The sequence below is a fragment of the Quercus robur genome, chromosome 1, assembly GCF_932294415.1.
Source record: "Quercus robur chromosome 1, dhQueRobu3.1, whole genome shotgun sequence".
NCBI lineage: Eukaryota > Viridiplantae > Streptophyta > Magnoliopsida > Fagales > Fagaceae > Quercus > Quercus robur.
This window is the reverse complement of record NC_065534.1, coordinates 12,908,896-12,935,777: the sequence shown is the minus strand read 5'-3', so window position 1 is coordinate 12,935,777 and position 26,882 is coordinate 12,908,896. Positions and strand designations below refer to the sequence as shown.

The 26,882-nt window shown below is 38.8% G+C and overlaps 3 protein-coding genes across 15 annotated transcripts in view; all 3 read right to left on the bottom strand.

Annotated features, from left to right (window-relative positions):
- The window catches only part of LOC126721889 (B3 domain-containing transcription factor VRN1-like), a 41,710-nt gene extending 33,892 nt beyond the window's left edge, over positions 1–7,818 (bottom strand). For 2 of the 6 annotated variants that reach the window (XM_050424971.1, XM_050424976.1), the window contains exons 1-5: positions 7,620–7,737; positions 1,212–1,728; positions 950–1,122; positions 448–726; positions 116–369 (exon numbers count right to left, since the gene is read on the bottom strand). In XM_050424971.1, coding sequence (XP_050280928.1) covers positions 529–726; positions 950–1,122; positions 1,212–1,728; positions 7,620–7,655 — 924 coding nt within the window. In that variant the 5' untranslated portion in view covers positions 7,656–7,737 and the 3' untranslated portion in view covers positions 116–369; positions 448–528. Of the gene's footprint in view, positions 1–115; positions 370–447; positions 727–949; positions 1,123–1,211; positions 1,729–2,675; positions 3,140–7,619 lie in introns of those variants that run through there. The other 4 variants (XM_050424997.1, XM_050424989.1, XM_050424982.1 and 1 more) reach the window with 4 other exon arrangements.
- LOC126721768 (B3 domain-containing protein At5g18000-like) overlaps positions 1–21,481 on the bottom strand; it is a 55,373-nt gene extending 33,892 nt beyond the window's left edge. For 3 of the 8 annotated variants that reach the window (XM_050424854.1, XM_050424869.1, XM_050424880.1), the window contains exons 1-3: positions 21,359–21,481; positions 21,160–21,190; positions 20,947–21,070 (exon numbers count right to left, since the gene is read on the bottom strand). The gene's annotated coding sequence lies outside the window, so the exon portion shown is untranslated. Of the gene's footprint in view, positions 1–10,565; positions 10,656–20,946; positions 21,071–21,159; positions 21,191–21,358 lie in introns of all 8 variants that reach the window. The other 5 variants (XM_050424861.1, XM_050424888.1, XM_050424883.1 and 2 more) reach the window with 5 other exon arrangements.
- Positions 21,482–21,922: 441 nt separating this feature from the next.
- On the bottom strand, positions 21,923–23,485 carry LOC126721883 (receptor-like protein 9DC3). The gene is made up of 2 exons (XM_050424961.1): positions 22,447–23,485; positions 21,923–22,222 (listed from the first exon to the last, which is right to left on the bottom strand). Exons 1-2 carry the CDS (start codon positions 23,254–23,256, stop codon positions 21,923–21,925), a joined length of 1,110 nt encoding a protein of 369 aa, XP_050280918.1. The 5' UTR covers positions 23,257–23,485.
- Positions 23,486–26,882: the final 3,397 nt, after the last annotated feature.

The following is a 26,882-nucleotide window of genomic DNA, read 5'->3' as shown; positions in this document are numbered from 1 at the left end:
AAACCCAGGCAATTTTCTAACTCCCTGCTACGTGTTTTCTAATTAATTTATGAAAATAGAAGTTAATAGAAGTTGCATTGCTAAAACTCAATAAGATGCACAGCTGAAAGCTTACCATATGACCCTTGCCACAAAGGTATGATGGTCACATGATAACCATGAAAAAAGGATTTTGTGATTTAAAAGCTCTGGCTCTCTCAATAGTTCTAGCTCTTCCTTTAATATTCAACTCTTTCTTCTTCTGAAAAGCCTTAACTTTCAGGCATCTCTGACTGGTAGACCTTCCTCTGCCATCTTCTTTTGCAGGATAATCAGCCAAACTGCAGTCAGATTTAGGTCCTCCATTTCCTCCACCCCCATGAGCTGATACTGAAATGACATGAAAATATCAAGTCATGCACATGCAATTAATACTAAACACACAAACAAATTCAACCAGTTCCTTACCATTCAACAGAGGGCAGTCTATATCTTTACCAGCCTGGAAAAGGGCAACTTTAAAGGCAACTTCAATGCCTATTAATCAGCTCAAAGGTGAACATCACCTACTTTCAAGTTATTTTCATGGGCAAATGCCTTCCAACCATGGCAAAATTTGGCTCTTGCTCCTGTATGGGCTTCCCTAAATCTGACTCGAATGGACCAATTTCCCTCATCAGAAACCCAAAGGATGATATCATCATTTGTCTTCCTTAGGTATTTGTTGGCAAAGTTGGATGATATATTCTAAAAAAGATAATAGTGAAAAATCAAATAAGATTCATTTAAATAAATTTTTTAAAAAGAAAAAGAAAATTCAAATAAGTAATACGTTCTTTTTCAGACAAGAGATAGTTTTAGCCTGCAAAGAAGGACCCAGTTCATAATTTTGTTCACCTATTAATGTAAGCTATCTAAAAAGTGAAGTTAATGTAGCCTGCACATTTTTGAACTGGAAGTGGAAGCTTACCAATCTCCCATCTTGAAAATATGAAGGTTGCATAACAACCGTGAAAAAAGGATTTCCAGATTCAAAAGCTCTAGCTCTATAAAGAGCTCTATCTTTTACACTGACAGACAATGGCTGCATCTTCTCAATAACCTCAAGTTTTAGGCATCTAGTAGCTCCACTGCATTCTTCTGCTGAAATAGTAGGTCCAATTAGGAGTTATTAAAACATGACACTTTGACACAAAAACCAAATAACATAAAAAAAAGTGTAAGATTCAAACCTTTATAAGGTAACCCTGCATTCGTTTTTGATTTCTCTAACATTGTCCCTGTAGCTTTAGTGACTTCAGCTCTGAAATGTGGATCCCCTGCTTGTAAATTGGAATTTCTTGGATTGGTCTTTGCCCTTTTATTTGGCAAAGGACATGATAATGACGATTTCATCCTTGTTTTTCGACTTGGGCGAAGGTCATCCAAGATTTCAACTGAGTTATCATCACTCTCAATATCTTCCATCTTTGGAACTTGGAGTTTGTCATCAAAAGAATAGTCTATTTCTTTTGCACTCGCATCAAATAGGAGTACATAAAAGTGGGAATTTCCTTCATATCTTAAAACTAGCAAGTGCCCCTGCTTTAGAGAGTGATAGTTTGCAAATTCATGCCAACCATTTTGAAACCAAATCTCACCATCGCTATCTGTCAACTCTACTTTCCATTCTGCACCATGGGGAAGCTTAAGATATGCAGTATTTGACAGACCACCTCCATATTTGCTAATAAACTTTCTTGGAACCCTCTGTAAAGAGAATTTCCATTTTAAGTTTTCACATAACTAAATGCAGGCATTGTGAAATAAACACACAACAATCAAATTCTATTATTATTGTGCAATAATTATTATTGCAGAAAAAAATAGATTTGGCCTTCCTTTAATATTGTTAGTTAATGTGAAGCCAAAAGAGAAAAAAGGTAAACTAAGTGGAGAAAATTATAAGATGATAAGATGAAAAGAAATTTTTATATATACATATTTATTAAAAAAAAAAAAACCTCATTGGCCAACTCGTTCCAACATGCTACCTCACAAAGCTCGAAATCTCCATGGATTAGTCATCATACAGCCATAAAAAAGGTCAAAATAAAGGGCAGCTTACATGATTACTACACGTTACATAATACCAAGTCCACCTATTTGCAAGTGCTGTTCTCTACACATGGGGATGAAAAGCCATACTTAAAAGTCTTAAATCCTTCAAGTAAAAAAGGAATTTTTATGGCATGATAATTGGCACCATGCTAGAACCCTGTTAATGATATATGGCTTTGAGGTGATATATGATACAAGTACAACAAGCACCTCTAAGGCCAAGGTGAATTCTGTATTGATGAACAAAACATGGGTTTGGAAGCCTACAATTAAGTTCTGACTAGCTTTAGTCACCATACAAAGCCAACTTTCTTTGGCAAAGTGGTCTATCAGTAGCTGCTGTTCAAACTTTCTTTGGCAAACTTGTTGACAATCTAAAACAAACTAACAACGAAGGATAGACTGGCTCCATTAATGCTGATTTGGTTAGTTAGTCTGGGCAAGCCTTAATTGTTCCTGTTGCTATGTTGACCTATGGAAACTTTTTTTTTACAGTTTGGTTTTGTAAATGAAGTTTACTAATTCATTATAAAAATAAAAAATAAAAAGTTCAGTGACATATATATATATATATATATATATGAAAGTATTCTTACAAGCTTTCCTTCTAGACGAGTGTCACCCAGGATAATCTTAAAAAAATGCGGGGACCTAGCCTGGGCATCTTCACCATCTCTCTGGCATTGGAAAGCCATAGTTGAAAAGGTTGGAACTGTTGAAGCTTAAACTATACTTTGAGAGTAAATGCAACATATAGCTAATGATAGATAGTGTCTGAATTGTTGCGCTTTGTGCTAAATAGGAGTGATTAAGGGTCATGAATTCCAATGAGAGAGTTGTCAATTCAAGGAAATCCCAGGCCAACACGCAACAGTAAAGTTTCAGGTCACCAAAATGGATAAGAACAAGAATAGATAATTAATGTTGGAATTGGTGAAGAAATTATCAATGAAAGAAATGATTTTACAATATTGTGAAAATGAAATTGAATTACGAAAATAAAATTGATTAGGCAAGATCATTAATAATGTGAAAAACAAATTAATATTTTAACTTATAATCTCATTTAAAAAAAAAAAAAAAACTTATAGTCATCTATTTATTACATTTGAGTTTGAATATTTTTTTTTAAAAGCAGATGGGTTATTATTATTACTAGTCGCAGACCTGCGCGTTGCGCATGATATATTTGTTTTTGATAGTGTTATTATTATATATTATTAATTATTAATATTTTTCTATGCATTACTACTCAAGCTCCATTATATATGCATGATCAATATATTGCAGGATTCATGGTGATTGGAGGCTTTGGTGAAGGAATTAATTGAGTATTTTTAGAGATTAGTATTTGGAATAGAATGTGGAAATTTTATTCATTAGACATACTTGAAGAAACAATCCAGCTTTTGAACTTGCAATTTAATGGATAATTCATAATTAACTGGTAGAAAAAATGAACAATCTACACAACCAAAAGATAATATAAAATATATTTTAGCATAGCCTTTTTCATTTTATTTATAATTGAGAATTAGACTTGAATAAGCAATCCAACTTTAAAAAATGCAAATTAACAGGTAACCTGTGAGCAATGGGTGGGTAAAATAGTAATTAAAACGGTGACAGGTGTCCACATCATTGAACACCAAGAACTTTTTTTTTTAATGAATGAACATAAACACTCGCATGCAAATACACACAATCAAAAAGATCTTATATTTTATGTTTTGGGGTGCATTGATTTTGCTGTCATCTATTTATAGTGTCTTCTTGGTTGTTAAGTAAGTTCATACAAGAAACATGAAGATCATTTTTCTAAGACTATTTGAAGATTCCTGCCTTATGTAGTTCCATTATAAATGAAACCATCACAAGATAAGACCCAACCCAAATACTTAAACCAACCTCATTTTTCAGACCAACATCGATTTTCTTTTTTTTAATCTCTCTCTGCTTTTGGTTTTATTCTCCCTCTGTTTTTACTCTTTCACTTTGTGTTAAAAGCTTCCACTGCCTATTTTAGCACTGCCCCGAATTCTCACCTACATGCTCTATATGCCATCCTTTTTCTTTTTTTTTTCCTTCTACCGTTCGAAATTTATGAACCCAAGAAAGACAACTTGAGGACCCCTATCTTTTGCACTATTTTATCCCCCTTAACTTTTATACTCTCCTAATCTGCCCATTTCACTGATCAATGACATATATTCAATCTCACAGAGATTTAAGCTCTGATTTGTGCCTTTGAAACAATTCTAGAAGTAGCGGTATCTTGTCATTAAATGTTTTGTCTTAATTATAGAAAGCCATTTGATTACACCCACCTAAAAATCATTTCAAATAAGTGGTGGATAATATGAACAGCTTACACCCCCAAAAATAATAGGAGAACTATTTTAGTAAAAAATTTCATTTTATTTACAACCGACATTTAGTGATACCTAAAGAAATATTCTAGCTTTTGAACTTGCAATTTAATAGATAATCCGTGATAAATTGGTAGAAAAACTGAACATCCTACACAACCCAAAGATAACATAAAAATTATTTTAGCGTACCGAAAGATAATATAAAAATATGTTAGCATAACCTTTTCATTTTATTTATAATTGAGAGTTGTACATACTTGAAGAAACAACTCCAACTTTATTTACAATGGAATTTCCCAGCAAAGCAACTCATTCAACAATGTTCTATTTCTTTTGGATAATTCCTTTGGTTACATAAACTATTCGGTTGACAATGGAATTTCCTAGCAAAGCAACTCATTAAACAATACACTGTAGAAAAGGAGAAGTAATATGTTTTGAGTATGTGCAACTATATCAAGCCCAAATCGCGCATATATATGTTTATACTGCTACTTTTGCCTCCATAGTGGTAATAGCTCTAAATCTATCTATGACACTTGTGAATCACCAATAAATAAATAAGAAAAAAAAAAGTAATGCAATAATGAATAAAAATGATATAAGAATTTAAATCATTTAACATATTTTTAGTGGACTTCCAAATACATGTGACCAAATCTAATAGTGGAGAAGTTCTTGAGTAAATGTAGCTTATCTTATCAGAGTTTTCCATAGATGCCTTTATGATATGAGTACATATAGAGTAATCATTCAATTATCACTGGCTCGGACATGAACATTTTTACAAATGCCTCTGATTGAACAGCATGCAATAGTACTCTAAAAACTGTCAAAATCAAAATTTACATATTCCCCATTGAGATACTGCCAATAAAAAATTGCCTGCAATTTAGGTCTTCCCTCCAATTTCATTAAAAAATTGCCATTAAAAATATATCATTTTCACATGAAAAAGATCTATAAAATTAATTAAAAATGTTTTTTCATTAGTTAATTACATACTTTCAACTTCAAATATTAAATGGGAAAGACGCATTGAAAATATGTGAAAGATGTATTGCTCAAAAAAGGACTAAAGACGTAATTTATAAAATGTTTGAACTAAAGAACTAATTTGCTCTCCTTTTTTTATTTTTTTTATAACTAATTTGAATTAAAGAACTAATTTTTTGAAGTATGTAATTAACTAATTAACTAAAGGAGCAAAACATTTTACAATACGTCTTTCAAGTTAATTACATATTTAATGGGAAGTTGAAACTTGCAAGTAAGAACCACCTAGATTAATAGGATGCATAAAATGTTTACTATAATGTTTTGCTCTTCTTGAAAGACGTATTTTAATAGGATGCATCAACTTCCAGGACGTATTTTAAGTTAATTACATATTTAATGGAAAGTTGAAACTTGCAACGACATATTTTATAGACCCACCTAGATTTTTTACTATAATAACGGTTAGTAAATCAGGCCTACCCATATTTCTAGGATGAATGAAAGATGGCATGTCGTTATAATCCCATCTTGATACATCTTAGGTGGGGAGAGAGATTTAAGCCTTATATAAATCTCAATTAAAAAAAATAATCTTAGCACAAAATAAAAACACTTGCACAATGACTTAAAATTGAAACCATGAATGTCAAACCATGTCTAAACCAAAGACCATGATAAACACAATTATGCAAAAAAATTACTGCAGAAAATTGAAACACCAAGAAAACAATTTGCTTTGATTCTAAAACCCAATCAACATGTTATACAATCATGTTATTGAAGTAGGCTATGATACCAATTGTTGGAAAAGAGTGGAAGCAAACACCACAACACTATACTAAGAAATCAAAGTCACACTAAACAATCAGCCACCTTCAAATCATTTCACACTAAAGCATGTTTATATAAACAATATTAAATCATTTCACACCATAACAAAGAGGCGATAAACAATCAGCCACACCATAGCAGCCTTATAAATCTCGATTAAAAAGCACAATCTTAGCACAAAATAAGAACGCTTGCACAATGACTTAAAATCAAAACCATGAATAACAAACCATGTCTAAACCAAAGACCATGATAAACACAATTATGCAGAAAAATTACTGCAAAAAATTGAAACACCAAGAAAACAATTTGCTTTGATTCTAAAACCCAATCAACATATTATACAATCATGATATTGAAGTAGGCGCTGATACCAATTGTTGGAAAACAGCGGAAGCAAACACCACAGCACTACGCTAAGAAATCAGAGTCATACTAAGTCATTGGAATCACGTCGAATTAAAAAAAACCCAGCAATAAAAAAACTCAAAATGAACAGACTCAAAAAGGTAAAACTCCAATTAAAAAACCCAACAATCAAAAATTCAACACCCTATGAAAGAGGCAGTAAACAATCATCCACACCATAGCACGAAAAAGGCAGTAAAAAGAGAAAAAAAAAAATCAAGCAAAAGAATGGACCACAAAAGAAACTGGGATTTAGAGATACCTTAACTGAATCATCCCGCCTCTGTCAGTATTTATATAGTAGTGTGAGGAGTGGAAGACAAGAAGGAAGGAAGACAGAGGGGCCACCGTTAGAAGGGAGAGAGGCTGGCGTGAAGTAAATGTGAAACGGTAGAACAAAGTGGGGAAGGGGAAAGAACTAAAACGTGGGGAGAGGAAATTGAAACCGTGCAGGAAAACAAAAAGTTGATACCGTGAAAACAGAAGGTTTTAAAAGGTATCAGTTGAAAAGGCTTTGGGTTTGGGCTTTATGGTGTAATTAAATGTATAAGAAGTGGGCTTTATGGTGGAGATAGGGCTGTAAAATATTTTATATTTATCAGTATTTTAAAATTGATAAAAACTATTTTAAAATTGTACGAAAATTTTAGAAAAGATGATAAAAATGACATGGCTGTTGATGTGGCTCAATGTGAGCATAGCAACATTAAATGCTACGCTTCAGCTTTTAGTAATATATAGATTATTTAATAGCAGATAAATCCGCAGCCAAACAACTATAAAGATTCGGAAGAACGGACTTCATTCAGATTAATAATGGAAAAAAAAAAAAAATTGCTCTCTTGTTTAAAGACAAGTACTACAACATTACCTTTCCTATGTGTACAAAAGAAATAAAACTCTGTAAAGAGCTAACAGAAGACAACATACCTTAACAATATGACCAAAAGAGGACTGCAGCTTCATCACCTTGTCTGAGCGGATTGATGAAAATTTATGAATCTCCTTGAAAGCCTTTTTTCTTTTTTTTTTGCTGACAGAATCTCCTTCGAAGCTAGATAGATGTAAACCAATCTCCTTTTTGAAGTGCATAGCTCCTCTAGCAGCTAGTGTTTCGAGTATTTTTTTTTTTTTTTTTATGAGCCCAGCTAGAAAACTTGACCCCACCTCATTTTCTGGTTCTCCCTCTTTTTCACTACACCAAGTGTCTGTATGTTAGCACTTATTTGGTCAAAATACACGTTGGTGTTATTGAAACGTAATTTTGTGTGTTTGATATGTTTTTCATTAAGGAAATAAGTGCATTTGCATAATGGACCCTAGGAACAGGATTTTGAAGCTGCACTTATTTCCCACAACAACTTTTAATATTACCATTGGGTTTTGCAAGGGAAAACTCCAAAATTTGGCCTGAAAATCAGAAAAAACCAAGCAATGTGAATGACTAATTTGATTTTGTTCGAAAAATGTAAAATGCATTAAGAAACAAATATATGATCACCATCTAGTTTGTATTTTTCTGTATTTTTTAGCGCCTTCATGGCACTAGACCTCTCCCCAAAATGTATAAAACCTGTTCTACTTTTTTCCTGTCCAGATTTTTCTGGGGGCAGAACCACTTTTTGTGATTTTCCCATGATGTTCAAATAGCTTCTTTAGCTGGTCTTGGGTAACATTCTTCGGTAAATTCTTCACATACACTGCCTGCACCTATACAAGACAAGCTTAAGTTCTTCTAGACCAATGCCCCAACAATAGCCTGCAATGAAATTCAACTACAACCAGATCTTGAAAACTAGTTCAGGACAAAAAAATACAAGGGTCTGACATATTTGAACTATTAAAAGATAGTCACGTGGACCAGTCACAGACTCACAGATCATAGGTCTGTACAATACAATGAGAGTATGCTACCCCAAAAAAGTCACCCACGAAGTTCCTCATCAGGGATATCAAAATTCTCAAGCGGGAAGAGCTAGTTGATTTGTTATTCTAATTTATGGGAACTACCTCCTTGTCCATTTTCCAATAGTGAATTTATAGAAGCCACAATCTCATTACATTCAACTCCTACAGATCTAAAGAACTATATAACTTAATATTATTTACCAACATCCGCTTTAAACATCTTTTGTTATGTGCCCACTAAGATGAATACTATAGAATTGATGTAGGAAATTATTGGCAGAAAACAGAAATAGCAGAAAACAAAGAACAGGAGAAATCGCAGGATTCAACATCTAGAATCTGCCTAAACCTTAGGTTTCACCACCAAGCTTAGAGAAACATCTTTAATAAAATTTTTTTTTTTCAAATTCTACTGCCTCAACCATTCCTAGAGCCTCTTTCTTAAATGTTTCAAGGATTACATAAAGCCACAATTACATCTCTTAAAATCATACCATTAAATCCATTCTCAAAAACTTCATTCAACGAAAAGAAAAGAAAGAAGAAGAAAACTTTTTGAAGCTTTCGTTTGACATCAATATCAAGCATTGACAATGGCATTGATGCTCCAATGGCAGGAGAGGGGAGGGGGGGGGGGGGGGGGGGGGGGAGAGGCATGGCCCCCTGGCTTTTAAAATCTTCCCTCCTTTCTCTTATTATATAAATAATTTTACTAATGTCACCCTCCGCCCCCCCCCCCCCCCCCCCACACACATCCCAAAAAAAAAAAAAAAAAATTCTGGCTCAGTTCCGGTTACTTTAACTGAAAGGCATGGCCCCCTGGCTTTGAAAATCTTCCCTCCTTTCTCTTATTAAATAAATAATTTTACTAATGTCACCCTTCCCCCCCCACACATCCCAAAAAAAAAAAAAAAAAAAAAAAAAAAATCTGGCTCAGTTCCGGTTACTTTAACTGAAATAGTTGGTCCTCAAGTGTGGACAGGAAGCTATAAATTTTCTATAAACAAAGTAAAAAATTTACAAGGCCTATGAAGCAGCAGAAGAATCAGCATTTTTAGGGTCAGCCCAGCTCACAGTTGGGGCATTATCACCTAGCTTAAATTTTGGATTCATCACCTTCATCCTTGAATAATTGGCACATGCATGGTTATGGTAGTCAACAAAAGCAAAGCCCCGATTATTGCTTGGATTCTTTGCATCCTGTGACCAAGAGTTTAATAAATTGAGTCCAAGACGCTTGTAACTGGCACAAAAGAACTAAACCACTGGCTGTGGTAAAACGTAAATTTTTTAAAGACATTGGGAATTCTAAAAATAAACAAAAAAGAAATAAACGATCTCAACTATTAATGATAACTACCCTAAAGACGTATAACTAATTCACACTGACCTTAACAAGTTCCACAGAAGTATAACTCCAGGCCCAACCTCCAGGACAATCTTCCTTAGATCCTGCTCTCCCTAGCTTCTAGGAACATTACAAATGAACAAACGGTGCTTTGCTTGAGATGTTGAACATTTTATTTTTTTACCCAGGAGAGAAAGTGTTTACACAAAATCATTCAACAATTGCAGCATTCATAAATAACAGCAAACGGCCACAATAATAATAATAGAAACCTTAAAAAAGCTCTAAGGAATACTCATATTAATCTTTTAGCTAACAATAATAATTTTATATCAAATTCAATATTCAACTTGCCATTAAGTCCTCAGCCTATGTGGGGAAAAAGGCAATAATAAATGATGCGCAAAAGATTATGTTACCTTGAATTCACTATTATTCAGCTCACCAATGGCTTTAGAAGCTAATTCTGCACCTCTAAAGGTCACAAACGCAAAGCCCTTGTTCTCACCAGAATCTTTGCCTTTCATAATCCGAACCTGTTGGCACAGACCAAAATGGCATTGACATAAATATTCACAAAAGACGCTTAGAAGATTGCGTTATATAGAAACGGAGCTAACCTCAGTAACCTCCCCTATAGATCCACAAAAAAGCTCCAAATCCTCCTCTCAAGCATGGAAGAAAACTAACCTTTTGCATACCAACTATTGCTAAAATAGAAAAGAAAAAAAAATTGATAAGAAAAAAATAATAATAATAAAACCAGGAGAGTTCCTTTATACTGAATACAGTGAAACTATTCAGCCAAAAAAATAATACAGTGAGATACTTTATATATACCCTGCACTCCATATTCATATATCAAAACTTGAAGATTACAAATAAGAGAAGAAATGATATCAAGTCTACACCTACAAGTTGACTTATAGCTCACCCAATTTCTATATATAATCTCAAAATCATCCTGAATCTTCATTCAAATTAAATTCACATTTTCATTTTTTTATTCAAGAGGTGACAATACTCACATTCAACATGGATAGCAAGTGTATAATTAAAAACCATCATAAATTCCAAAACATTGAAATATTAAGAAATGCATTCACCAAAGAATCAAAAAATGGACATGAGAAACAAAAGCAAATTTTAAATATATAAGGATATGGTACCAAAACTGAAGGGGTATGAAATCACACAACATTGGGCCTGACGGATTCGGGCTCATGGGCCGAATTTAAGGAAGGGCCCAGGACTTAGCATCACTTGAAATACTTGGTGTACACGTTTAAAATCTGAGGGGATCCTAGGGAAATCAGAATGTCCGCACAAGGATAATTCTAGAAGAACCCACTCTACAAAGAAATGTTTGTCCATCACGTTTGGGATTGCTCGAAGTAGAGTCCCATAAGGAAAAGACTTCTAGTCCAAGGAGGAGAAGTCGACTTTCTTCTACTATAAAAGCTTTAGTACCCTCGCAAATCAAGGTACGCATAATTTACCCTCTCTAGCACTCTAGAGTTGTGAGAATAATTCTAACTTGACCTTCGGAGGGTATTTGGCCGGCACCACACCGGTGCTCTCTAAGGTCTTTTGTTATTTTGTTGTGCAGGTTCACTTTGAGTTGCAAGTGCTGTGTAACCTATTGGTGATATTTTCAGCATCATTAGTTGGCGTCGTCTGTGGGAAACATAGCACATTATCGCTTCCTAGACAAAAGAATTACATGGTACTCACTCGCTCAATGACGACCACTAACGACGTTTAAGAAGAAGAAGCCCCCACGACTGCTCTTGAGAGACAGGTCAAGATGCTTGCCACAGCCGTGGAGTGCCTCACCAAACAAAACCACGACCTGGAAGAGCAGCTGAACCAGAAAAATGCGACACCCAATAACCAAGGAGCGGATCAAGAAGGGACCAACGCTGAAAGGAGGAATCAAGAAGGACCACAGGCTAGCAACGCCCCAAGCAGACCAGAGCGACGGGACACGAGCCTTCCTTCTCTTGCAGATACGGCTCCGCCACCCATCATCACGGAGATGCAGGCGATAAAGGAACAAATGGAAGTGATGATGAACGCTCTCAAGGGACGAGTGTCTAGTGACCTTGACGACCTTGTCAACCGGACTGACTCGCCATTTACGACCACCGTCAACTCCTTCCCCCTGCCAAGTAAGTTCCGCATGCCACATATGGATAGTTATGACGGGGTCAAGGACCCTCTAAATCACCTAGAGACCTTCAAGACCCTGATGCACCTTCAGGGAGTGGCAGACGCAATTATATGCAGGGCCTTTCCTACAACCCTAAAGGGCGTGGCAAAGATTTGGTTCAACCGGCTAGCACCCAACTCCATCAGCACCTTCAAGGAGCTAAGCACTCAATTTACTACGCACTTCATCGGAGGACATCGGTATAAGAAGTCCACATCTTACTTAATGAATATCAAGCAGCGAGAGAAGGAAACGTTAAGGGCCTACATATCCTGCTTCAATAAAGAGGCGCTCTCGATCGACGAAGCCAACAACAAAATACTTGTAGCGGCATTCACGCATGGGCTGAAGGGAGGTAAGTTTTTGTTCTCCCTATACAAAAACGACCCAAAGACCATGTCAAAAGTGCTTTACAGGGCCACCAAATATATGAAAGCTGAAGACGCACTGTTGGCCTGAGAAGAGAGGACCAAGAAAAGAGAGAGGCAAGAAGACACTCGACAGGACCAGGGGCGGAAGAAAGGAAGGGTAGGAGACCGAAGGGAGGAGAGACGCCCTAAACCCATGGGGGGAAAATTCACAAGTTTCACCCCATTAACCGCCCCGATAGACCAAGTCCTAATGCAAATTAAGGACGAAGGGGCCCTGACGTTCCCTGGAAAGCTAAAGAGTGATCTCAACAAACGATCTAGGGACAAATATTGTCGCTTCCACCGTGACCATGGTCACGACACAGCCGACTGCTACGACTTGAAGCAGCAGATTGAAGCCCTTATCCGACAAGGAAAGCTGCAAAAGTTCATCAGTAAGGAGAGAACAGATCCACCCCCACAAGAACAGCACCCCCGGCGAGAGAACGAGCGACCAAGACCTCCCATAGGGGACATAAGGATGATAGTCGGAGGAACAGTTGCAGCCGGGTCTTCGAAAAAGGCTCGCAAAACATACCTCCGGATGGTACAGAGCGTTCAGCTGACGGGCATTGTGCCGAAGATAGCAGGAAGAGAAGGCCCCATTATCGGGTTCTCAGAAGAAGATGCACGACGCCTGCACCATCCACATGACGATGCTCTCGTCGTCAGCATGCGGGTAGAAGACTACAATATGCACCGGGTGTTGGTCGACAACAGCAGCTCAGTCGATATCTTGTATTATCCGGCGTTCCAGCAGATGAGGATTGACAAGGAGCGATTAATGCTGACGAATGCCCCGCTCGTTGGTTTCAGAGGAAGCCGGGTATTCCCTTTGGGTGCGGTCACGTTATCAGTAACGGTAGGCGATTACCTCCAGCAAATCACCAGGGACGTAACATTCCTAGTGGTCGATTGCTCGTCTGCCTACAATGCTATTCTCGGACGACCCACGCTCAACTCGTGAAAGGCGGTAACCTCAACTTACCACCTGATGATCAAATTTCCTACGGATTATGGAGTAGGAGAGCTGCGCGGAAGTCAAATGGCCGCACGGGAATGCTATGTGGCCATGATGGAGATGGAAGACCAAATCCAGGCCTTAAACATAGAAGAGCACCAAACGGTGACGGAACCAACAGAGAAGCTAGAGGAGATAACTTTTGACAGCTCCAATCCGGATCGAACAACCAAGATCGGAATGCTCGCTAACCCTGCAATCCATCAAGAGCTCATAACTTTCTTGAGGAGCAATTAAGACGTGTTCGCTTGGAGTCATAACGACATGCCAGGAATAGATCCCTCGGTCATGGTACACAAATTGAATGTGTTGCCTTCCTTTCCACCCGTCCGACAGAAGAAGAGAGTGTTCGTCCCAGAGCGAGACCAAGCAATAATGGAAGAAGTCCGCAAACTACAAGAGGCAAGCTTCATTAGGGAAGTCTACTATCCCGATTGGCTGGCGAACGTAGTAATGGTTAAAAAAGCAAACAGCAAGTGACGGATGTGCGTGGACTTCACCGATCTTAACAAAGCGTGTCCCAAAGATAGCTATCCCCTTCCAAGGGTCGACGTCCTAGTAGACTCGACGGCTCAACACCAGTTACTAAGCTTCATGGACGCTTTCTCAGGTTATAACCAGATCCGCATGCACGAAGCTGATCAGGAGAAGACTTCGTTCGTGACCAGTCAAGGCCTCTTCTGCTACAAAGTAATGCCATTCAGCCTAAAAAATGCGGGCGCAACATACCAAAGGCTGATGAACAAGATGTTCGCACAGCAAATCGGGAGAAATGTCCAGGTCTATGTCGATGACATGCTAGTGAAGAGCCGAAAGGAGGAAGATCACCTGGAAGATCTTAGAGAAACATTCGGTACGCTTCGATCCTATAACATGAAGCTCAATCTGGGAAAGTGCGCCTTCAGCATGACAGCAAGAAAATTCCTAGGATTCATGGTATCTCAAAGGGGGATTGAGGCTAACCCGGACAAGATCCGAGCCATAATAGAAATGGCTCCCCCGAGAAATGTGAAGGAAGTACAAAGCCTTAACGGCAAGGTAGCGGCATTAAATAGATTCGTGTCGAAAGCCACGGATAAGTGTTTGCCCTTTTTCGCACATTAAAGAAGTCTTTTGAGTGGACAGACGAGTGTCAGCGAGCATTTGAGGAGTTAAAAGCCTATCTATCTTCACCACCTCTGCTGAGCCCCTCGCAACCAAGTGAAGAACTCTTCCTCTACCTGGCTGTCTCCCCTGTCGCAATCAGTGCGGCCTTAATTAGAGAAGAGGACGGGGTACAGAAGCTCGTATATTACGCCAGCCGGGCGCTCCGCGGTGCCGAAGAAAGATACCCACCTATGGAGAAACTCGCCTTTGCATTAGTCACGGCGGCTCGTAAGCTCAAGCCCTACTTTCAAGCCCATACGGTGAACGTAATGACCGACAAGCCCTTGCGAAGGGCGATGAGCAATCCTGAAGTTGCAGGTCGACTGACGTTATGGGCAATAGAGTTGAGCGAATTTGATATCAAGTACCGCCCACGTATAGCCATTAAAGGACAGATCTTAGCCGACTTCATAGCAGAATTTACTCGTGACGAAGATAAGGGGGCAGAAGAGTCCCCTCGGTGGAGCATATATACTGAAGGATCATCCAATAGACGAGCCGGGGGAGCCGGCATCGTACTGCTGTCACCTGAAGGAGACAGGATTGAATGTATGGTCCGTCTTAACTTCCCCACCACCAACAATGAAGCGGAATACGAAGCAGTAGTAGCAGGCCTCGACCTAGCCAAAGCCGCAGGAGCCGCGAGCGTAGTCGTTTACTGCGACTCTCAGGTCGTGACCAATCAAGTGAACGGAGATTATGAATGAAAGGGTGAAAGGATGAAGAGATACCTCAATCAAGTAAGGGCAAGAATCGACGACCTAGAAGCCAAGATCATCCAAATTCCCAGGGGAGAAAATGAGCTCGCCGACCGCCTAGCCAAAACCGCTTCAGCAGAGCATATGATAACCCCGGGTAATGTACTTTCTTTTGTTCAACTTTCTCCACTAATAGATCCCGGCAACATGCAGGAGATATGCTCCGAAAGCACCTAGACCACACCGATAGTTTCATACTTGAAGAACGGGGTATTGCCAGACGGAAAGGAGGCAACAAGAAAACTAAAGGTCCAGGCGGCAAGGTTCGTCTTGATAAAAGACATCCTGTACAAAAGAATTTTCTCCCGTCCATATCTAAGATGCCTGGGTGCCGAAGAAGCAGACTACGTAATGAGGGAGGTATACAAAGGAATCTGCGGGAACCATTCTGGATCAAGGTCGTTGGTACATAAGCTGGTACGAGCTGGGTATTACTGGCCAACCATGCAGAAGGATGCCGAGGCTTATGTTAAAAGCTGTGACAAATGCCAAAGATTCAGCAATATAATCAGGCAGCCAACCGAAGAACTGACCCCGATGACGGCTCCATGGTCGTTCGCTCAGTGGGGACTAGACATTATAGGACCTTTCCCAACAGCGGTACGACAGCTGAAGTTCCTGGTAGTGGGTATTGACTACTTTACAAAATGGGTAGAAGCGGAAGCTTTGGCCACCATTACAGAGAAGAACATTAGAAGTTTTGTCTGGAGGTGCATCATATGCAGGTTTGGTATTCTTAGAGTCCTTATCTCGGATAACGGGAGGCAGTTCGACAACGACTACTTCCGGGATTTTTGCTCACAGCTAGGGATAAAGAACTACTACTCATCCCCCGCCCATCCTCAGGTTAATGGCCAGGTTGAAGTCACGAACCGATCCTTGCTTAAAATTATCAAGACTCGGCTCAAGGGGGCAAAGGGCATATGGCTTGAAGAATTGTTGAGCGTACTATGGGCATACAGGACAACGGCGAGGACCCCAACAGGAGAGACACCATTCCGACTTACGTACGGGAGTGAGGCGGTCATCCCGGCCGAAGTTGGGCTCACAAGTTACAAGGTTCACAACCATGACGAGAGCAGCAATGACGAAGCAATGCGGCTACAGCTGGACCTGATAGACGAGATTAGGTCGGCGGCGGAGCAAAGTCTCGCTAGATACCAGGATCGTATGGCTAGACATTACAACTCTCGGGTCCGACACAGAGACTTCCAAGTAGGAGACCTCATATTCAGGAAGGTCTTGGGTGCCACTAGAGACCCTACACAGGGAAAGCTCGGCCCCAATTGGGAAGGACCTTACCAAGTTATGTCATGGCAAAGGAAAGGCACCTACCACCTGGAGACGATAGACGGAAAGAAGCTGCCACATCCATGGAATGCCGAGCACTTGAGAAAGTACTACCAGTAGTAGTAACACAGCGAACAGCAACGATCCCCCAATTGACCAGTTTATTTTAAGCTTTTTAATTATTAGTTTTTCTTCAACTATTTTTGCTACAATCTTTTTGTGCCTTTTTTAGCCCAAGGGGGCAGGTACTTTTCCTTACGCATTTCTATTAAGAAGAATAATCAGATACAGTTTTGATTTTCTACGCGGATTTTTTATTATTATTATTATGTGTCCACAAAGTGGACGGATCATCCTAAGAGGATGACGACTTAAAGTCCAAAATGGACGGATACAAAATAAGTCCATAAAGTGGACGGATCATCCTACGAGGATGACGATTTGAAGTCCAAAATGGATGGATACAAAACAAGGCCACAAAGTGGACGGATCATCCTAAGAGGATGACGACTTAAAGTCCAAAATGGATAGATACAAAATAAGTCCACAAAGTGGACGGATCATCCTACGAGGATGACAATTTGAAGTCCAAAATGGACGGATACAAAACAAGTCCATAAAGTGGATAGATCATCCTACGAGGATGACGATTTGAAGTCCAAAATGGACGAATACAAAATAAGTCCACAAAGTGGACGGATCACCAAAACAGTGAACTAATTTACAAGCCCACAAAGTGGACGAATCACCCAAAGGGTGAAACAACTGCCCACAAAGTGGACGGATCACCAAAATGGTGAACTAATTTACAAGTCCACAAAATGGACGGATCACCCAAAAGATGAAATAACTGCCCACAAAGTGGACGGATCATTAAGATAATGAAATAATTGTCATCAAGGTGGACGGATCACCTAAAAGGCGAACTAACCTGCAAAGTCCACAAAGTGGACGGATCCGCATAATTGAAAAGTAACAGTGCACAAAGTGGACGGACCACCCAAAAGATGACATACTAGTCCTCAAAGGGGACGGATCACCCAAGGGTGGACGGATCAATCAATGCTAAAATTTAATTGAACTCCACAAAGTGGACGGATTGAAAGTTGGCTAGAAATACTCTTGGATCGACGAGTATTTTCTTAATCTCCATTACATGGGGAGCTTTTCCTTCAAGTCCTTGACTTCCTTGTCTCTGGCTTCCAAGGCCTTCCCAGCTTCCTCCGTCCTCTGCTCCAGCTCTTTTCTCGCCTGCTCTGACAGGTCAAACTTCTTCTCCATTGTAGACTTCCACTTATGAAGTTGACCGAGTTCATCCTCCGTCTGCTCTGCCTTTGCCCGAACACGTTCCAGAGCAGCCTCACGATTCAGACACCGGTCCATTAGGCCTTTCATCATAACCAAGGACTGAAATAAACAAGTTAAAAGGGGTTAAAACAAAAAGCCAAAGCAAGATAGACGGACTCAAGTCGACGGATAAAAGTTACCTGTGCAACGGCAAACAGACCCGTCTCCCCCATTGCCTCCGTCGAGTGATTGCTGAGGTCTTCGTAGTCCTCTGAGGAAATGATTGATGAGAGCCTCTCCAGGGCGAATTTGGAGTCGTCACGGAGAAGAGGAGGAGGCTTCTCTTGACTAGTGGACGGGGCCTTCATTAAACCTTTGCCAGACCCATGTTTTGAGGGGGTGACGGTCTTTGCACCCTCTGCCATCAACCCTACGACGGGCTCCAAAGGGATTTTTTTTTGCTTAGGTGGACGGTCAGACTTGGACGACTGTTTCCTCTTTGCCGACGACGCCGTCCCCTTAGGAACCACAATCTCGCCCGTCTCCTTTTGCCTGGCGGCTTGTGATTTTATCAATGCCCTCCTCCTTGCGTCGTCCATCTCTGTAATACAGGACGGATGAAATTATCTACATATGGACGAAAATATTTAAACGAAGTGAAAGATGACGGACTTACGTCTGTGAACTCTTTCGTCATATATAATGGCCTCACGGGTAGGCTCGTGACCGTCACAATACCAATGGATTATTCTCGGGTTTACCAGATTCGCCCAAGTCCGTTCTTCCGGCTTTGTCTTTTGAAAAATTCTTTCTAGGAAGCTAAACTCTTCAACACTGACCTGTGGGCGCCGTCTACCTGCATTGGAAATAGACGGTTAAAAGAAAACGACTATAGATGACGAATGTAAAATATTAAAGCAAATAAGATGGATGCATACGAGATGAATGTAAAACCCCCCAAGTTGTGTCGACGAGCATAAACTCCGTCTCTCCTGGACGGTTCATCCACCCATCACCCTCTAGGAAGAAATACCGACTCTTCCAGTCTCTATTTGAGTCCGGTGTTTCGAAAATGACCTTCAGCAACGGGCTCCTACTGTCAAAGCTATAGATTCCCCTATCAATCTCGTCTGGATGGTAGCAATGAAGGAATTCACGTATCGTCAGCCTTCGTTCACCGTCTGTCATTGCACCGTAGAGAATCTCCATGGCTATGAAGACCCTCCAGGCATTAGGGGATATCTGGTTAACAGACAGACCCAGATAGTTTAAAAGCTCTCTATGAAGTGTACTTAGCGGAAACCGAAGTCCTGCCTTCAGCATCTACTCGTACACTCCGACACCTTCTACCCCTTCGTAATAACACTTCTCCGACACATATGGTAGACGGATGGGAATGTTGTCTGGAATTTGGAAGTTGGCTCTAAAGGTGCTGAAATGTCTCTCTTTGATGATGGATCTGAATTTATGCACCGTCCATTCTGGTAGCATGATGAACTCTCTAAGTCCATCAGCACCAACGACGGATCCCAATGCTTGATCCCCGTCGTCATCAGAAGATCCTTCTTCAACCATCTCCATATCCTCATTTGCTGAGGATGAAGAAGAGGCAGACGGACTCCTATCTTCGCTGGGACTCTCTTGGTCTTTATGACCGGACTGGTATACCTCCTCGTATTCCATCCCATCACGAACCACTGACTGATTACTTGACACACTAGACATTACCTACAATTGACGATGAAACCTAAGACTGACGGGTCTAAAAGTACTGACGGGGTGTGTAGCTCTAACAGAAATATAAGCACAAAATGCAACTTGAAAAAATGAAAATAAGTACTCACCACACTTAGTAAATGGTGGTTGACGGTTGAGTAATCGACAGATACGAATTCTCGATGGAGTTCTCTGACAAGGATGACGACTTCGCTCTGACAACAATTTTTAGCTGAAAATAGTAGAAATAAAGGAAGAGAGGTGTGTTATATATATGAGAGATGCACGGAAGACGAAGCGACGCTTCGATCCGATACACCATCCAATCAAGTAGCGACACGTGGCATGCCTCATAAATGTTGACAATCTGTCAGTACACATCCACAGATTGTTCCCCTTGAGGAACCGTCAACTTCATAAATCTTCAGCTGTCAACGTGATCAATCTGGAACCATCAACTTCATAAATCTTCAGCCGTCAACGTGATCAATCTGGAAATGTCAACTTCGTAAAATTTTCAACCGTCATCATGAGCCATCCTTGATCGTCATCCCCAATTATATTTAACCGTCACCCTAATGGTCCGACCGCTTAAAGTCATGACGGACCATAGGGTGAAGGGGGCAACTGAAGGGGTATGAAATCACACAACATTGGGCTTAACGGATTCGGGCTCATAGGTCGACTTTAAGGAAGGGCCCAGGACTTAGCATCACTTGAAATACTTGGTGTACACGTTTAAAATCTGAGGGGATCCTAGGGAAATCAGAATGTTCGCACAAGGATAATTCTAGAAGAACCCACTCTACAAGGAAATGTTTTTCCATCACATTTGGGATTGCTCGAAGTAGAGTCCCATAAGGAAAAGACTTCTAGTCCAAGGAGGAGAAGTCGACTTTCTTCTACTATAAAAACTTTAGTACCCTCGCAAATCAAGGTACGCATAATTTACCATCTCTAGCACTCTAGAGTTGTGAGAATAATTCTAACTTGACCTTCGGAGGGTATTTGGCCGGCACCACACCGGTGCTCTCTAAGGTCTTCTGTTATTTAGTTGTGCTGGTTCACTTTAAGTCGCGAGTTCTGTGTAACCTATTGGTGATATTTTCGGCATCATCAAAACCCAACAATATAAATAAGCAAGAGAGATTGAGGCCTTACTGTCTACACAGAGGCCTTGAACTATTCAAGAGCACAAAGGTTATTGATATGTTCCGAAACATCAGAGGTATCAACCTTGCACATTACTGGGCATTTTATGCTAAGCAAAGCAGAAACTGTGCACCTAAAGCAAAAAAAAATCAGATAGTTAAAATACAAGTATTATAACAACTCAAAACCAGAATGCAAGGCAGAAAGGAATCTTGGGCCTACCAATTATTTCAACAGCAACAACACCAACCAGCTGCATAAAATAAAATTAAAAAAAAAAAACAAATCAAATACTTATTTTATAATTAATAATAACAAAGTTTAGCAGCTTGATTTCCCTATGAATAAGCATTTACATTTAGAGAAAAAGAGAGAAAAAAAGTGACAAAGAGAGAAGATGTATCTAAAGAAGGAGGCATACCTTGGCAATGAATGGTGTCTTGTGTCTTTGGGAACCATGAACGATGAAGAAGACGAGAGTGAATAAGGATGATGAAGATGGCAAGTAGAAAGGGAAGTTTCATCTTTATCCCAATTTTGACACATGGAAGGAATTGGGGGAGAGCTCTATTTTTTGCTGTGTTTTGCTATTTGAGTTAGATTTAAAGTATGTTTCTTCTTTTCCATTGGAGTCAGATTCCAACATGTCCATAATTTCTTCCATGGTTGAAAAAAAAATTCTGTTATCTAGAAATGAAATAACACACAAGAGATGCATTCTACTTGGACTCCCAACCTTTTCATGAAATCGAAATGATTTCCATGAATTACAAAAAGTTACAACATGCCTTTGACACTTTCTTCAAAAACTCTAACAATTCTACCCACAAATTGTTTTGACTTGTTAATTTCTTCCACCACTTTTGCAGGCATTATTCTTCAGCCTTCTAAGCAAGATATGTTGCTCTAGTTTGACCATCCTCACAATCCACTTTGGTTTTCCAATTTTAAACATAACATATCCCATTAATGTTCCAAATATCACTCAACATCCATAACCTATCGATATAGCTTGCCAACCAAACCCATTTTTAGACTCTAAGTTGTCTTCTTGTTGCAAGGTCGATGGTGGTGGTTGCTTTATCTCATGGTTGCTGCATGTTCTTGTCAATGGAAATCCACATAATCCCAAGTTATCGGTGTATGAATCATTGTTGAATGTATCGAATTGCTTCCCTAAAGGTATTTGTCCTGTAAGTTGATTATGTGATAGCTTTAAATCTGCAAGCCACGAAATATCTGCCAATTGCTTGGGAATCTCCCCTCCGAGCTTGTTGAAAGAGAGGTCTAACCATTCAAGATTAGTTAAATTTCCAAAAGATGATGGAATTTAACCTATAAGGTTATTGCGAGAAAAGTTGAGCCCCTTGAGTGAATTAAGGCTTCCAATTATCTGTGGAATCTCCCCTATGAAACTATTGTTTGATTATGTGATAGCTTTAAATCTGCAAGCCACGGAATATCTGCCAATTGCTTGGGAATCTCCCCTCCGAGCTTGTTGAAAGAGAGGTCTAACCATTCAAGATTAGTTAAATTTCCAAAAGATGATGGAATATAACCTGTAAGGTTATTGCGAGAAAAGTTGAGCCCCTTGAGTGAATGAAGGCTTCCAATTATCTGTGGAATCTCCCTTATGAAACTATTGTTTGAAAAATCAATGGTTGTGAAGATAGTTAGGATTCTCACTAACTCAATATTGGACCCTTTTATCATCACATTCAAAGAATCATGATAATACTCATCTCCCATATATTTCAACCCAACTTCTCCTTCATCCACATTCATCATGGCTTTCAAATATTTGAAAAAATTTCTTGGCAAAGGATGATTAAAATCCTTGTTAGAGATATCTAGGATTCGCAAATTTAAGAAAGGAAATTGGGTCTTAGAATTGCCTATACGATCTCGAAATTTATTTGATCTAATGACTAGAACCTGCAGTTTTAGAATACTTCCCAACCAATAGGGGAAGGTGCCATTTATCTTATTGTTTCCAAGATCTAGACTTTCTAAGTTTGTACAATTTTCCAAAGATCGTGGCAATGGCCCTTCCAATTGATTGTCATTAAGGTTAATATTTCTCAAATTTGTTCCCATTGAAAAGGTTGCAGGTATGGTACCATTAAGGCTATTCATTCTCAAATCCAACACACTGAGAAAATTAGAGAGTACCAAACACTTTGGAATTGTGCCACTAAAGTTGTTATGAGAAAAATCTAGAATTTTAAGGGAACTTGCATTGCAAATTAAAGAAGGAATTTCCCCAGTTAAATTGTTATGGGAGGCAAAGAGATATTGAAGGTTAAGAGAATTTAACATGGGGAATGGTCCTTGAAGCAACTTGTGAGAAAGATCCAGAAAATATAATGAATTCCTCCCCACAGCTCCCAACCATTTTGGAGTTTGACCATGAATTATGTTATAGGAAAGGTCTAGGTTTTGTAAATTTGTTGCTGTTCTTAGGAAAACTGGGAATTCACTAATGTTGCAAGAAGACAAGTACCAGCTCTCCAGATTGGGCAAGGTAAATGTTAGATTGTTGTTGAGACTGACTTTGTTATGTGAGGTTTGAGAAAATTTCTAAGTCCAACATAATACTCAGGTTATTTGATGAGAGATCTAGAGAAGTAAGGTTCACAAGTCTAGATATTGAGCTAGGAATAGAGCCCTGTAGGTTATTTGATGAGAGATCTAGAGAAGTAAGGTTCACAAGTCTATATATTGAGCTAGGAATAGAGCCATGTAGGTTATTTGATGAGAGAGATAGAGAAGTAAGGTTCACAAGTTTAGATATTGAGCTAAGAATAGAGCCTTGTAGCATATTATAGCTCAAATCAAGGAAATCCAAGGAATTATAATACTTGAAATCCCCTATCTCACCAATGAATTGATTATAATCAAGAGATAACCTCACCAAAGAGGTCAAACTAAATAACCAAGATGGGAGTGTCCCATTTAGGAAATTTGAACTTAAAGAGAGATCAATTAGAAGATTCAAACCACTTATGTGATTAGGAAGGGGACCACAAATTGATTATGGTCAAGGTATAAACCGGAGAGATTCGGCAAGTCAAATATTGACAACGGCAACAAACCTGTTGAATCCACAATAATTTAAAAAATTGTCAGTTTGAAGTGTCAGACAAAAACACCTAAAATTTAAAAGTGGCAATTTTTGAATCTCACCATTGAAACTATTATATGACAGATCCAAATAAATAATTTGAGTGAGATTTCTAAGTGATGTTGGAATTGCCCCTGTAAAATTGCAACGATTAAGATTCAAATACTCCAAAAAGTTTAGACGAGGGAATTTGCAGAGTAGACTAGTGAGGGGCTTCTATGTAGTAAGTTAGGCAACTTTTCAAAAATTTAAGAAAACTAACATCTCGAGTTTCTAAAACTCGAGATCTAATTAAAAATTGAATTTTACAAACTCGCTTTTCACTTGCTTTGAATTGTTGAGTTGGCTTAAAATGGTAGATCTCGAGTCTTAAAGACTCAATTTTTACATAGCAAAAACCGAGTCTTTAAGACTCGATATTTAAGAAGAGTTTTTAATTAAAATTTGTATAGAACTCGAGTCTTATAGACTCGAGTTTTGCTGAGAAAATTTTTTTAAACACGTAGTCTACAAAATTTTATAAACACAGACACAACCTCTCACCTAAAAACAGAGCATCCTCACTAACTCTCTGCCTCACTAACTCTCACCCATACAATCAGCCTCACTAACTCTCACTTACCCATAACTCTCACACCACATTGCCTCTCACTCTCACTCACCACACTGCCTCTCTCACTACTCTTCCCTCTCAACAATTTCATATCTCAGGTAAGGGTTTTTGATTTGATTGTTATTGTAGTTGGGTATTAGTTGTCTATGGGTGTGGGTTAAAGAGTTTGAGTATCAGAATAAGTGTAAATTACAAAAATTTATAGTTTAGGATGAACATTGCAATTGACCTCATTGTTTAGGGTAGAAAGTTGCAATTAACCTCAGAAATAAGGTGATGTAGCCTAGCCTCTTTTGGTGATGTATGGTTGTAGATAGAAATAAAGTCTATTGTAATCTTTAAGGTAATCAAGGTTCTGGTATCTTCCTTTTGTTCAATAATAAGCTCTCTACTTCTTTTTGATAAAAGGTTAGAAAATAAGCTATCTACTTCTAGTACAAGTTAATATAGATGTGTATGTGTGAAAAAAAAAATTTATGGACTTTAATCTTGTAACGACTTTTCATGGAATCATTACCAAAGTGCTCTGTACAGAATAGCAGAGGTTCTCTTATTCTTTTTCGAAGGGGCTTTTGTTGAGAACAGTCACAATCTTGAAGCAGATTTAATTTCTAATGGGTGTGTACTGTGTGTTCATTTGGCTAAAAGGTCCAATCTGATGTGGTTATTAAAGCTAGTCTTGGAATCTTATAAAATGGTTGACTGAGATTTCAATTGATATTGATGTCTTAAGCATGAAATATGTTGGAAATACTAAAAAGGTCTTGATTCTTTTTTTTTGGGGGGAGGGGGGGTGTTTGTATGTGTTACAAAAAATTTTGGCTGTGTATGTGTTACAAAATTATATGATATCTTTTGCAATTATTTAGTCCCCCATTATCTTTTGCAATTAGCTTTTGCAATTTTGTATGTGTTACAAAAAATTGTGTTTGCAATTATCTTTTGCTTTACATGTCTTTGCCTCTCATACCATCCTGCTATAATTAGCTTCTTGTATATAGGAAGGACAAATGGATTTGTATATGTCCAATTGTTAAATATAGTCGTACTACAGCCAAAATTTTAGAAAAAAAATGTTCAGTTTGTATCATGAAAATCAAATTAAAAAAATTTCTTGGCCGTTTCTTTTTATTAGAAAGTTAAAGACTTGCTTCAAGTTTCTTTTAGATCAGGGAACTTTAAAATGTTTTTTAACTAACATAGTAACTTGAATTTAACAGGTTCACAATGCCTGAAATTGATATAATCCTATACCACGGTGGTATGTTGAAGAATGCCAATGTGAACAAGGGATTGCCATTTGAAGGACTGGGTATAAAGAGCTATTATACCCAAATTGATCGTAGGTTGAAAACCCTTGACGAATTGAAGATGATGGTTATGGAAGAGTTGTGTGAAAATCCTCCTGTGCACAACATACAAATTACTTATCGTATGCCAAATGAAATCCTGAAGCACCGGATTAATTACAAGTATATGGCGATAGAAACAGACAAACATGTGAAGATCATGTTTGACAAGTTGGAGAGAATACTTGAAGTAATTAACATTGAGTTGTGCATACAGTTGGAGCCGTGTACAGAAGTTGGTATCGAGGAAATCCAACAAACACAAACAAGTTTACAAGTTATAGTTTCGGATGCTCAATATGAGTTTTTTTGACATGTAGAGCATGATGATGTTCATGCCGATGATGATGATAAGGAGGAGGAGGATGAGGATGATGATGATGATGACGACGACTATATTCTCAGAACACCAACAAAAAAAACACACAAAAAAAAAAACCCAAAAAGATCCGAAAAATCCTAGGTCACGGTGGAATTCCAAAATCTAAAATTGGAGAAAGAGAGAGACAAACAGAGGAATCTAAGAAGCAAAAATGACAAAGTATTGAGAAGAAAGAGAGAGTACCTTCTGCACGGTGGGCTATGAATGGCGACAATGAGCTACGATTGCTTGAGAGACTACCTTCATGACAGTGGGCAACGAATTTGCTTCAGCAATGGGCTACGGATTTGCTTTATGAGTGAGTGAGTGAGTGAGTGAGTGAGTTTGAGAGGGCGATGCGAAAGGGTGTTCGGGTGAGTGAGTGTTTGAACTTTGAGGATTTTGTAATGAACTGTTTGAAACTGTGGATTTGTTTTTATTCTGCAGATTTCGAGTCTTATAAACTCGATTTCTACGTGGCTCCACGTGGCAATTTTT

Coding starts and splice junctions, on each gene's coding strand:
- LOC126721883 (XM_050424961.1), bottom strand. CDS start 23,256: ATGTTAAATTCTCTTAACCTTCAATATCTCTTTGCCTCCCATAACAAT. Junction 22,223..22,446: donor CTAATCTTGAATGGTTAGAC/CTCTCTTTCAAC, acceptor GAATGGTTAGAC/CTCTCTTTCAACAAGCTCGG.